The sequence below is a fragment of the Camelus dromedarius genome, chromosome 15 (genome assembly GCF_036321535.1).
Source record: "Camelus dromedarius isolate mCamDro1 chromosome 15, mCamDro1.pat, whole genome shotgun sequence".
In the NCBI taxonomy this organism is placed as follows: domain Eukaryota; kingdom Metazoa; phylum Chordata; class Mammalia; order Artiodactyla; family Camelidae; genus Camelus; species Camelus dromedarius.
In genome coordinates this window covers 33,111,946-33,124,759 of record NC_087450.1, presented here as the reverse complement: position 1 = coordinate 33,124,759, position 12,814 = coordinate 33,111,946, and the positions used below count along the sequence as shown (strand labels likewise).

The 12,814-nt window shown below is 35.9% G+C and overlaps 1 protein-coding gene across 6 annotated transcripts in view; it reads right to left on the bottom strand.

The window, feature by feature from the left end:
• The window catches only part of THADA (THADA armadillo repeat containing), a 286,630-nt gene that overhangs the window by 201,053 nt on the left and 72,763 nt on the right, over window positions 1-12,814 (bottom strand). For all 6 annotated transcript variants that reach the window (XM_010997148.3, XM_064494536.1, XM_064494535.1 and 3 more), the window contains one exon: window positions 8,864-8,955. In XM_010997148.3, the coding sequence (XP_010995450.2) occupies window positions 8,864-8,955 (92 nt within the window). The remainder of the gene's footprint in view (window positions 1-8,863; window positions 8,956-12,814) is intronic.

The window sequence follows — 12,814 nt, the reverse complement described above, 5'->3', positions numbered from 1 at the left end:
ATTATATGAAGGAATTGCATAAATGAAGGGAAAAAACACACTTTCCTATTAGGCTAAAATACTACATACTACACGTATTACTTACCTTCCTAATGAAATGAAAAGATTTTCAAAGTTTTTGAGATAGCCTAGAAGAATGCAGCAGCAGATGTCATTCGTCACTAAGAAAAATCCATTCCCTCATCCCATCCTTCCTTTTTTACAGTATTTGACTTTGGTTGGGTATTTATCCTTCTCTGAGTAGTCATATGCTTCAAGGAGGGCTGGCACCAACCCTAGACCCAACTGGAGAATCCCAATTAGTCTAAGCTAATTATGGAGGATCCATTCCTTCATCAGGGATAAGCTAAGATGTTAACTCTGCCAAAAAGATGTGAACGGAAGTCTTTACAGTGTGAAGTTGAGAGCATGGAAACACATACAGGAAGTTGTGTTGTCATTCTTAAAAAGGAACAGGGATGCACGAGGCCACTGGGCATTGTACTTGGTGCTCCTAGGGCGAATGGTGGAACTGCAGCCATCTTGAAACCATGAAGGAAGCTTGCCTGGGGCCAGTGCCTTCATGTCAAGAATGGCACGATAGAAAAACTGAAAGAACGTGGGTCTTTGATGATGTCATCAACCTGAAACAAACCAGTCTCCCTTAAAACCTCTTGGCTACATGTGAGATGATAACTTTTCCTTATCGTTTAATTTTGATTTGGGTTTTCTGTTACTTACAGCCAAAAGCATTCTAACTGCTACAAATCTGAATTAGTTTAAACCTTTACTTAAATATTAATAAGTGAAGCTCTTATTTGGGAGATAAGGGACAAAAACAGGGTATGCTGCTTAATTCACTAGCAAGACATACAGTCCAAAGGTATAAACTCAGCCATATTGGTAGATCCTAAAGTCTTACCTATTATATTTCAAAGCTGGTTACTGTTCCATTCCCCTCTGTCTGCCCTCCCTACACACACAAACACACATGCGCACGCGCACGCACACATATCATAGCCAGATGGGCTTGGTACTGACCTTGCTGATCAGTTCATCAACCACGGTGGAAGCCCTACTGCCCCCTTTACCAATGAACAAGGCTTTGGAAAAATGGATATTATCTTCTTCTGACAAAATGGTGGAAGAATCTAATGTAAAACATAAAGTTCATTCTCCCAAAGAGATACTGTAAATACAAGATTTTAAAAGGTCTAAATTTATGAAATTTTCATTGATCCATATTTATTGACAACCTACTATACGCTAGGATACTATTTTAAATTTTTATCTGACAACTTGGGATAATTTATAGCACATTTAACTGCAACTAAAACTAAGTCTTTCTGTTGCTGCAAAGATATATCTGAAATGAATATCTCCCTGTCTCACATGTGATGCTGCTCCTGATGGCTGGAAACATGCCTTTCACCTGCCTTAATCAGTATCCCCATGACAGCATCCTCTAAACTATGTCTGAGGGAACACAAGATGATAATAGACATTCTTTAAAAGAGGGAGAGTTTTCCATGGTCAAACAACTTGGGGAAATACTGCATGTTACAGCCCACTCTTGAAGATTCACAAAACACATTATAGCATATTAAATATTCTGAGAAGTCTTGTCATAAAGAAGCTTTTATTGAATCCAGTATTTCCAAAACTTACTTGACTCTATAATCTATTTCTCACTAAGTATCTTCTTAACATCTTGGGGAAACTAGTAATCCTTATGACATAAGGCATATTCCCCTCTAATATAGACACTACTCAATTTAGAAGCAACAAAAAGAATAGATGCTGAAAAAACTCACACCAAGCTGGAACCATGCCTTAACAATCTACAGAGAGTACAAGTTATTCCTAAGTAAATTTCTTCCAGGGTCTTGCATCACATTCTCCAATACCACTAGCCGGGGACATAAAATGCAATCACTTCTCAACTGATTCCTAAAATAATGCCTTTATCATGGAATACTCCAATGCAAAAACTTCTAAATGACTCCTAATGTAGTGTCAAATTCAAACTACTGTCCTTGGCATGTCTGTTTTACTCATTGATATAACCCCAGAACCTAGTTCAGTGATTATGCGGAATAGGTGGTCAATGAATCCTTGCTCTAGGAATAAATGAATAAATGAGTATCTGAGTGAATGAATATTTCCATCATGTGCTTTCAGTCCTGTTCTGGTTTAGCTTCTATCTTTCTCAGACATATACAATGTGTGTTCCAACCTCTGCATCTTTGTTCATGCCTTTATAACCTCATATGCAACATCTTCCTCTCTACCTATTCAAATCCTGCTCAGCCTTTCAAATCCAGATTAAGCCGACTCCCATATGGAACCTGACCTCATCCCCCTCTGAACCCCTACCCGACAGTACTGGCGAGTTTGACACTTATCTTTCCTAAACTAGTTCACATGTTAGTCTTCTCTCTCAGTAAATGATAAACTACTTGAAATCTAAGGCCATGTCATAAACTCCCTTTACACATATTAGAGTGGTAAGATACATAATAAGTATTCAATGAAAAAATTTTATTGATTATATTTTATTAAAAGTTTTGTGTGTAACAAGAATAACTGGAAATTCCTGGAATTTCTAAACTATACATTACTAAAATCAATAGTGGTAAGGACCAAGTTCTGAATAAAGAAGAAATATTATCCAAGTTCTAAAGAAACTGTTTCTTCTTGTTTTAACCTCTTTGACTCCATTTTCTCATTTGGAAAATAGCTCTATGGTATTTCTCTACAGGTACTGAATGAGCAACAAGTATTGCTTGTAAAAACCCCTGATAAATGAAGACTTTATCTCACAGTCCTGGAAGCAATCCTGACGTCCTAAATTATGTAATCCTGGTATTAGAGTATTTTAGTCTGGTTCATATAAAATGTAAGCTACAAAAATACCAAAGCTAAGAAAAAATATTTACTCATGCCTTTACTAAGATACAGAAAGAGGATGCATGCATTGCCAAAATTCCATAGAACATGCTCAAACTAAAGCAACAATGCCTTCGTTATTAAAGAAGGCAATGGCCTGAAGCAGTACTTAGGAACAAAGATTACCTGGTCCATGAAAGAGTCAATATTTAAGAACACGATGACTAATTCCCACTTCAAGATCATGAACATATTTCTCTTTAAGAGCTTCATTTTGGTTAAAATTTGTATTTATGGTTTTCCTATCTGTGATCCCTGAAACTAAGAATGAACAAAAACGTAAAACATGAAACTCTCCAGTAGGCCAAATTGTCAGAATAGACTTAATTTTGATTTTAAGAATTTCTCAACAAGGGTTACACACAAGACTTGTACTTTACTTCTCAGTCGCCAAAAATACACAGTGATCTACTCTGCCTAAAGCAGCAGATTGAATGTTCTATGAACAACTGCGGAAAGTGCATGAATGACACCTCCAGACCATATCAGAAACACTGGGGCTATTACCTTAATTTCAACTTATTTGAATCCAAACTAGTATTATTTTTGCTAATAGAAACTCCATTTATAATCAGCTACATTTTAAAAATGATTCAGTTCAGCTTACTGTGAGCTAAAGTAACCATTAACTGTATTTCCAGCACCAGCTGTGTGACCTCAAGCACCTCAATTTTTACATCTGCAAAATGAGAATGAGACTGGATGGCTTCTTAGGTCCTCTCAAATATAAAAACTAATAATGGTTATTATTATAATGTTTATTAAAATATATGAATGAAAAATATAAGCAGAGATTTAGAAAAACATTAGGTTAAGCCTGGGAGACATCATACCACAGACAAAGATTATCACAAAACCCCCAAATCCTTTCCCCATAGCACCAAGCTGTCATGAAATATGAGTTTTACAGAGGTAAATGTCTTTCTGGCCACACTGATATACTATTGGGGAATGAAAGACTCTTAAAATCAGCCACGAGGGAGACGTGAGAGTCCCGCTCCGCCATGAGACTTTGGGTGAAGTGCTTTATTTCCCACGGTCTCACAATGTAAAATCTAGAGCCAAACTCTGAAAAGTGACTCACTACTCATAGGGGCTGTGTGTGCTGGTGGGTAAATCCACCTGTGTGCTCTGCAGGTACAGTTGGATTTGGATTCTGATTATGCCACTTCTGACTGGATGATCTCAGGAAAATAACTAAATCTTACCAATCTTAGTTTACTCCTCTCTGAATTAGGATGACTCTATCCATTTTGCAGGGCTGTGAAAAAGGCTAAATTGGACACCTATAAAGGGTCTGGCACGTGCCAAGCACGCACAGGCACTAAGGATATTCTATCCGCCTTCACAATTTCTCCCTTCCTTTTACACGAGTGGAACAGATTCCAGCACAGCAGATAACTTGTCATATTCCTCATTAGACTGTCAGTTTCCCTAGGGCCAAGACTGTCTGATTCATCTTTGGATCCCAGAGCCCAGGAGAGGGACTGGCCCAGAGTGAAAACACAATATAAATGCTTGTTAAATGGAGAAAACAAGAATCCTTCAGGTCCAAGGATATTAAGATTATCCTGGCCACAGCCAAAAGAAAATTCTGATCTTCAGTTTGGCCAAATAGGCGCTTACTACAAACTACTGTGTAGTTCAAAGAAAATAAGTTATTTTGAATTCTAATAATTATATTCTCTAAAATATAAAAACCTAGTTGCCCTACAGCTCTCAATTTTAGTTTTGAGAATCCAATTCTTTCCTAAACAATGGAGTGGGTAACCACAAAAACTTGTGGAATCTCTTTTCCTAGAAAACACGAAGCACAGGAGAGAAGCCAGTCTGTCTGGAAATTTCTTCAAAATCTGTCTATAAGCAGGGGCTGGACTAGACTAGATGTCCTTGGGAGGATCCTTCCAGACCTACACCACTAAGGTAGTAGTTTCCTACAACAATTCTTTGTCATTTATATCCAGGAAAATAAAACAAATATAATTTAACATCTCCTAACATAATCATTTGAAGTAATGCTACTTGGACCCAGTGATGCTTTTACAAACATTTTCTTCTTAAATGGTACTAAACCATCCGAAGCTAGTAATTTGAATATGAGCTCTCTCTAACAAAACAGAGATTGTCCTTGACACAAAAAACAAGATTATTATTCTTCAGAACCTCTTTTTCTATCTACCTGTTTTCAGGTACCCCAAATCCACTCATTCCCAAAGCTTTACAAGAAACACAGTTCCCAAGTGCTCCATTCAACTCTCCCATTAATGAATTTCCAATGCATCGATTACTCATATCACATTGTGCATCTGATTATTATATGTTGTCTTCTATTTGTATCTGTTTCACAAATAACCGTTTTTGTTTCCCTGGCTGAAAGGTAAGCACCTTGAGCAAGGTCCAAGTTTTATATTTCTCACGTACTCCTCTACCACGTCCGTACTGAGTTCATGATAAATGCTTACAAATTCTTACTGCTGACTGATAGATTTTAAATGAAGAGAAATCAAGAGCTATAGAACACTCTGTACACTGAGCACCTATATGAAGTTTTGGCAAAGTCTACAATAAAGCTTTTCAGATTACTATATATGTTGGTATTTGTCATTTACCTGGGACTAAAGCAGTTGAAGGTTAAAACACAAAGGAGCTACAGGGAAAGACCTAGAGTTCAAGACCACACTGGATGAGCTCCTGCCCTGTAAGGAATGAGGAACTACCAAGGTGAGCCCACTCACACTGCAGATGGAGGCTACTTGGGAAAGCTCAGCACACTTCCTGGATCACAGAGCTATGCCACTTCTGATTCTGCATGGGATCGATTATTCATTGTCAGGCCAAGGCAGTTAGAGGGTAAGAAACAGAAAGGAAAGGACCTGTAGAAAATTAAAATGTAGTAACATTATTTAAAACAAACTCGTGAAACTTATGTTTTCTCTTTCTTCATAATCCAAAAGACACATCTAGAACAAGGCTAACGAGCTCTAGAGTTCGATCAATACAAGAGTACTCTACATACTTACAAATGGGGATGCAGACCCCCTGCTCCTTTCTTTAGAAAAGGGAACCCCTTGTCCCTAAATGAGGCAGGTGCTGTTTAGGCACTACGAACATAGCAGTTTACCAAACTCAGAAGTCCAGTAACAATAATGTAATGCCTTGGCTTAGTATTTTCCAGAAATAAAATACCTCGAGGATAGTCCAAATCTCTTATCTTAGAGGAGAAAACCAAGGCCCAGAGAAGTTAACTAATTTGTCTCAGTTGGTTACCGTGGCTATGCGGGAACAAAGGCAAGAGTAGAAAGCAGATTCCTTATCTCTTCTCTAGTAACAAAATTTACTGATTCATTAAGCAAGTATTTCTGTGTGCCCATTATATGCCAGACACTATGCTAGGTACCAAGTATACAAAAACAGGGATAAGATACTAACCCTGTACTCCAAAGCACAGCGTAACTATAAGGCAATGGGATGGGTTCAACGATAGAAGTGGTAACTGAGAAAGAGCAAACTATATCTCTAATTGCACAGGACTTCCAATATTTTAAAAGACCTGTTAATAGTTTGTTTTATCCTCCCCATATCGCCATCAGGACAGAACACACATCTTATTACTCTTGCTGTATAGATGGAGAAACTGAAGTGCAAAGCGGATAAGGGGGTCTATTTAGGTCATCTCCAGTGGCAGCAAAATGCCTAGAAATCAAGTCTGTTTACTCCAAGATAGACATTTTCCCCCAATTAGATGGGAAAAGCAGATGTTCTTTTTACATCTAGTTACCTTCTGATCAAGAGCACACACTTGCAAGACTGTGTGCAGAACAATCTGTGGCTGTGAGAGTAGACTTCACTGGCCTAGGAGGTCTCATCAGCTGAGTTTAGTTATTCAATGGCTGAGTAACCAACCAACAAGACATCATTATTACTAGCATGCTTATAGTGCCCATCATAGATACACAGAATAGCAGGAAAAGGTTCTGCCCTGAGGAAGTTAATATTGTAGGGAAGAGGTACATAAACATTTCAACCAAAAGTGACATAATTAAACAAACTACAACTAGAAGAACCATTACAAATAATAGCAAGTTTAAGATGCTAAAGGTTTTACAGAGCAAATCTAGTGGGTGCTGCCAAGAAGTATTCTCTTTAAGGATCAAACAGTGAACAGAAGCTTTGTATATGTAATGATATATACCAACCTTCAGATTATTGAAATAAAAACTCACCAAAAATGCTCACCACATTAAAAAAAAATTAACTTCCTAATACTTTCATTTCACTTTTCAGCTTTACTCAAAACAATTATCTGAATATTCCATTTCTCTCTTTCTAGGAAAGTTACATATTTTGTAACCTTCCCTGTTTAAGAGGAATGAATTATTATGGAGGTTCCCAAAAGCATGCTGTGGCAGAGTATTCAACAGTGTGGTTTCACTGTGCTATTCTTCCACCCTCTTTCAGATGCAACCTACATGAAATGAATCTGATAATTTTCTCCTGTACATAGTAAAATTTGTATGCACATCCAAGAATTTTTTTTAAAAAGTACAAGAGAAAAAAACCATTTCTTCATTTCACATGTTTTAAACATTAATTTCACTTGTCTGATAACCTCATATCATATTTTATTTATACACTATTTATCATAGTCTTATAATATGACCAAACTGTTTGAAACCATAGCACTTTATAGAATTATTAACAAAATAAATAAAACTGAAAAGAAACAAATGTTAGTGATTTCAAACTAGTGACAGAATTTTTTAAGGAACCAGGTAAATAGTAAAAATTATAATCATCCTTTCAAAGGACTAATGTTATCATTATTAAAAATACAATTCAGCTAAAAAAAAACTCTAACATACTCAAGGGATTCATACATATAGCCAATTTCTTTCCTTTTAGATATTGAATTTTATAGGGTGATAAGTAGCAATTTAAATGACAATTCAGAACCACCAGTTGGTTTCATTAGAATTACCAACAGTATATCATAAAATTATTTCATGACTTAGTTCCAACACAAGAAAATATATTTTTAATGAACAACAGCTTAAAACCTAAATTAAAAGTGTGATAATCAACTCTTTAGCGTAGGAGGGGAATAGGGTCTGATTTACCTCTAGATCATCAAGAGAAACACTACTGGACCAAACTGGATCCTAAAGGACGGTAAGAAAGTAATTAAGCATGCAGCGACAGTGACATCTAGTGTTAGCAACTGCAAGCCACTCAACTACAAGCCATTAAACCCTCCTAAATGCTAAAGAAATGACTATTCAAAGCTTCTCTTCTTTAAAAAACAACAAACAGAACTTGTGCATTGTATCTAAAAATTATTCATAATCAAAATGTTTCAGTAAGTTTTCTTTCAAGACATTAAAAAAAAACCTTCAGAGACAAACATCTTAGAGAGTAAACATAGCACCAAAGAACTAAAAGTAAAAAGCACTGTTTATTCTGTGTGGCCAACTTCTGTAACCGCTCTCATTAGAGTTTAATGCAAAGGTAATCTGGGACATGTTCTGATGAGTATACCATAAACATTTAAACTTCCAGTTACTATAAAAGTAAAGATATTGCACAAGCTAGTACTTGATGACACATCAAGAAAAAGCAATTTAGGACATTTCAGGAATACCTGAAGATGCAAATCAAAAAAAAAAAAAAAAAACAAAAAAACTCTTTAGCTGTTGCACTGAGAAACAAGCTGTACATTTCAGTCCTTGCTATATTTTTGTTGCTTTAAAAGGTCCACTTATTACAGTAGACATTTTTGCCCAAGGGCTTAGAATTTGGCAGCGTAGGTTAATTTACTAGAGTATTTTTATAGTTTTATGCTCTAGATGAATTTATAAAAGTAAGCAAAATTCCAAAAATTACTCTTGGCTAGGACAATATTTTGTAAAAAGTAAAGTTAGCATTAGATAAAGCTTACCTATTTTTTTTTGAAAGTTCATCCTTTCCCCTTTTAACTCCAAATATTCTTGTGATCAAGGTACTAAAAAGAAGTGTGGATGAATTTCTCACCTAATGTTAAAATACAAACATAATAAAGGTTAAGAAATATTCATGACATGAAACCAACATTTACCATATTCGAATTAGACATTCAAAATCATTCCCCGATTGCTTCGTGTGGGGCTAAAGAAGATAGTTTGTGTTCATAAAATAAGATAATTTTCAATAATTTTATAGTAATTATCTCAATGACGTCCTCTTAAACTGAGCTCTACAATCCAACCACATGCACACAACACAGCTTTTTCTGATACTTCTAATATTACCTCCAACAGTTTTCATTATCTTTGTACTTGTATCATCAAATAACTAAAACAAAATAAATAAATAAATTCATTTATCCACATCATTTCTGATGATAAGTATTCCAGTAAAGAGCTCAGCTCTTTTCATTTATTTTCTCTAATCATTTACCTATGAGAAAATATTAATAAGACCTAACTCAAAGGATCCACATTATTAATATGGCCAAGAAAATGTTTAATGTCATAATCAAAATGTTGATTAACCCCACAATGCCAGTAACCTAATAAAGTAATTTTAAGCCTAAGATTATCTGAGATAATTGGTTCATAAAAATAAGAAAGAACTATCATTAATAAACATGAATAATTTCTTCAAAATGGTAATAATAGAATAGATCTATTTCCAAACCAGTGTTTCAAGATGCTTTCCTATAGCATAAAAATGTCTTGATGTCAAGGAATATTGGGCTTCCTCAATTATCTTGCCAAATCACAGTGATATGTATAAATACGTACTGATTGCCCTATAGTGTGTAAGGCCCTATACCAGCACCATGGAGAACATCTGGAAACAGAAGACACTTACTGCTAACACAGAGCTTATATTCTAATTAGACAGGCATCACATGGTGGGTTAAACAGCAATAAAAGAAGAAAGCTAATTAAAAGTAACAATGTAAGATTTAGAAAACAGCCTCCCGAAACTACTGCACTAAGGATCACAAACTCAAATGCCCACAAGGGCCAGTGAGTGCGGAGGCAGCAGAGGACTGAGGCTAATGCAGTCACTGTTAAGCTTCAGCTGAAGCTGTTGCCCTGAGGGAACATAAGCCCAGTGCTGCCAGATCTTCTGCTTTTTCAAGAGAAGCCAGAAACCCCAATTTTTATGTGAAATCTATTTTGAAATGTTGGCAACAAATTAAAGGGGAAAAAGAAACACTATTGTGGAGGCCAAATAAAACACAGTTGTAGGCTAGATTCAGTGGGGTTTTTTTTTACTATATTCACAAAGTAGGAAACTATCACCACTGCCTAATTCCAGAATATTTTCATCACTCCAAAATGAAACCCCATATATATTAACAGCCATTCCCCATCCTCCCACACTAGGCAAGGGCTAATCTACTTTCTGTCTCTAGGGATTAGCCTATTTTGGACACTTCACATTCATAAGATCATGTGACATGCAGCGTTTTATGTCTGGATTCTTTCATTTGGCTTTCATTCTCAAGATTCACCCATGTTGTAGCGTGTATCAGTATGTCATTCCTTTTTATGGTGGAATAATATTCCATTGTATGGATATACCATATTAAAAAAATCTACTCATCATTTGATGAACACTGGGTTGTTTCCACTTTTTCACTGTTATTGATAATGATGCGATGAACATTCACGTACAAAGTTTTTGTGTGTTTTCATTTTTATTGGGTATACCAAGAAGCGGTACTGCTGGGTCATATGGTAACACTGTTAACCTCCTGAGAGACTGCCAAAGTGGAGGTACCATTTACATTCTTACCAGCAGTGTATGAGGGTTCAATATTTACCAATTCTCTTAATCTTCCCCAGTAATTGTTACTGTCCATCTTTTTTATTATAGCTATACTACTGGCTATGATATGGTATCTCATTGTAGTTTTGACTGTATTTCCCTGATGATTAACAATGTTTAGCAACTTTTCATATGTCTATTGGCCATGTGTATATCTTTTTTTTTTTTGGAGAAATGTATTAAATTCTTTGTCCATTTTTTAATTGAGTTGTCTTTTTATCATTGAGTTGTAAGAGTCCTTTATATATTCTGGATACTAATCAAATACATGATTATCAGATATATGATTTGCAAATATTTTCTCCCATTCTGCCAGCTGTCTTTTCATTTTCTTGATGGTATCCTTTGAAACAGATATTTCAAATTTTGGTCAGGTCTAATCTATCTTTTTTCTTTTGTTGCTTGTGCTTTAGGTGTCATATCTAAGAAACCATTACCTAATACAAGGTCACAAAGATTTACACCTAGTTTTCTTCTAAAGGTTTTATCATTTTGGCTCTTACTTTTAGGATTGTGATCCATTTTGAGTTAACTTCTGAATATGGTGCAATACAGGAAGCAAATTCATTCTTTTGCATGTGGATATTCAGTTGTCCCAGTACCATTTGTTAAATAGACTATTCTTTTCCGCCACTGAACTGCGTTGTCCCCTTTTTTTTTTTTTACTAAAAGTTAGGTTTTATTTCTGAACTCTTAATTCTATTCCACGGATCTATAAAAGTCTATCCTTATGGCATTACCACACTATCTTGATTACTGTTGCTTTGTCATAAGTTTTAAAATTTGGACATGAGAGTCTTCCAATTCTATTCTTTTTCAAGATTGTTTTGGCTATTCTGAGTCTCTTGCATTTCTCCCTGAATTTTAGAATGACCTTGTCAATTTCTGCAAGAGAGTCAAGTGGGATTTTAACAGAGATTGTAGTGAAATCTGTAGCTCAATTTGGGGAGTATTGCCATCTTAACAATATTAAATCTTCCAGTCCACGAACATGGAATATCTTCCCATTTATTTAGGCCTTCTTTAATTTCTGTTAACAATGGTTTATGAGTTTCATTGCACAAACCTTGCACTTCTTTTGTTACATTTATTCCTAAATATTTATTCTTTTTGATGCTATTTTAAATGTAATTGTTTCCTTAATTTCATTCTTTGATTATTCAGTGTGTGTATGTGTGTGGTGAGTATACATTTATGTATGCATATGTGTACATATGTATATTATATATTTCTCTTATATATGTATGTCTTTTCCTACGTAACATAAATGCTCCCTTGACAAATATTTAAAAATATGAATGGAGACCCTTCCCTGTGCAATCACTATGTGGTACAGTCATTTATATACCATACATCTTCACTCTTAATAGTCACATCCTTGAGAATGGGATCTGCATATAATATCATAAAACATTTTATCTAGTGTACACAGTGCCAGTTTATAGTAGTATGAAATATGTTCTAAAAAAATGAAATGAGATTTGAAATCTAATTTGCTTTCCATCACTTCTTAGCCATGGACCTTGAAAAAGACACTTTAGATCACTAGTCCCTCATTTGCAATCCAGGAAAATCATACTGGAATTTCTAGGCTTATTATTAGGCCATGTTCTGGAGTTCATGGTGACTTTCTTCTACAGTAGCAAGACAATTCTATGAGAAGAGATGGAGCTTCTAGCCCGCACACCACCTATGCGTGAATTAGAAAAAAAGCACTCTACCTGTGAGTGAATAAAGCTCCATGCCAAGGCCAACAGTCTAATAAGTAGAGCATGGCTGGGTTTCAGCGTTGCACAGCTTTCAGCCTGACACCCATGTGGTAACCTCACAACTACCAGAGGACCTGCAGACAGTGGTACCAACAGAGGCACAGAGTGCACACGGCAGCACTACTGGGAAGATCTGAAAGGCTCTTTTTCCTCCTCTGAAACCCAATGGGTACTGTGAACCAGAGTTGGCCTGAGGGAAGCAAAGTAAGATGTACCAGATAGAAATAAAAGCCCAGTGTGGGTCTGAGAAGTGCCCTAAAGTGGCACACTCAGTGGAGCTTCTGGGCAAGCTGGGAAGT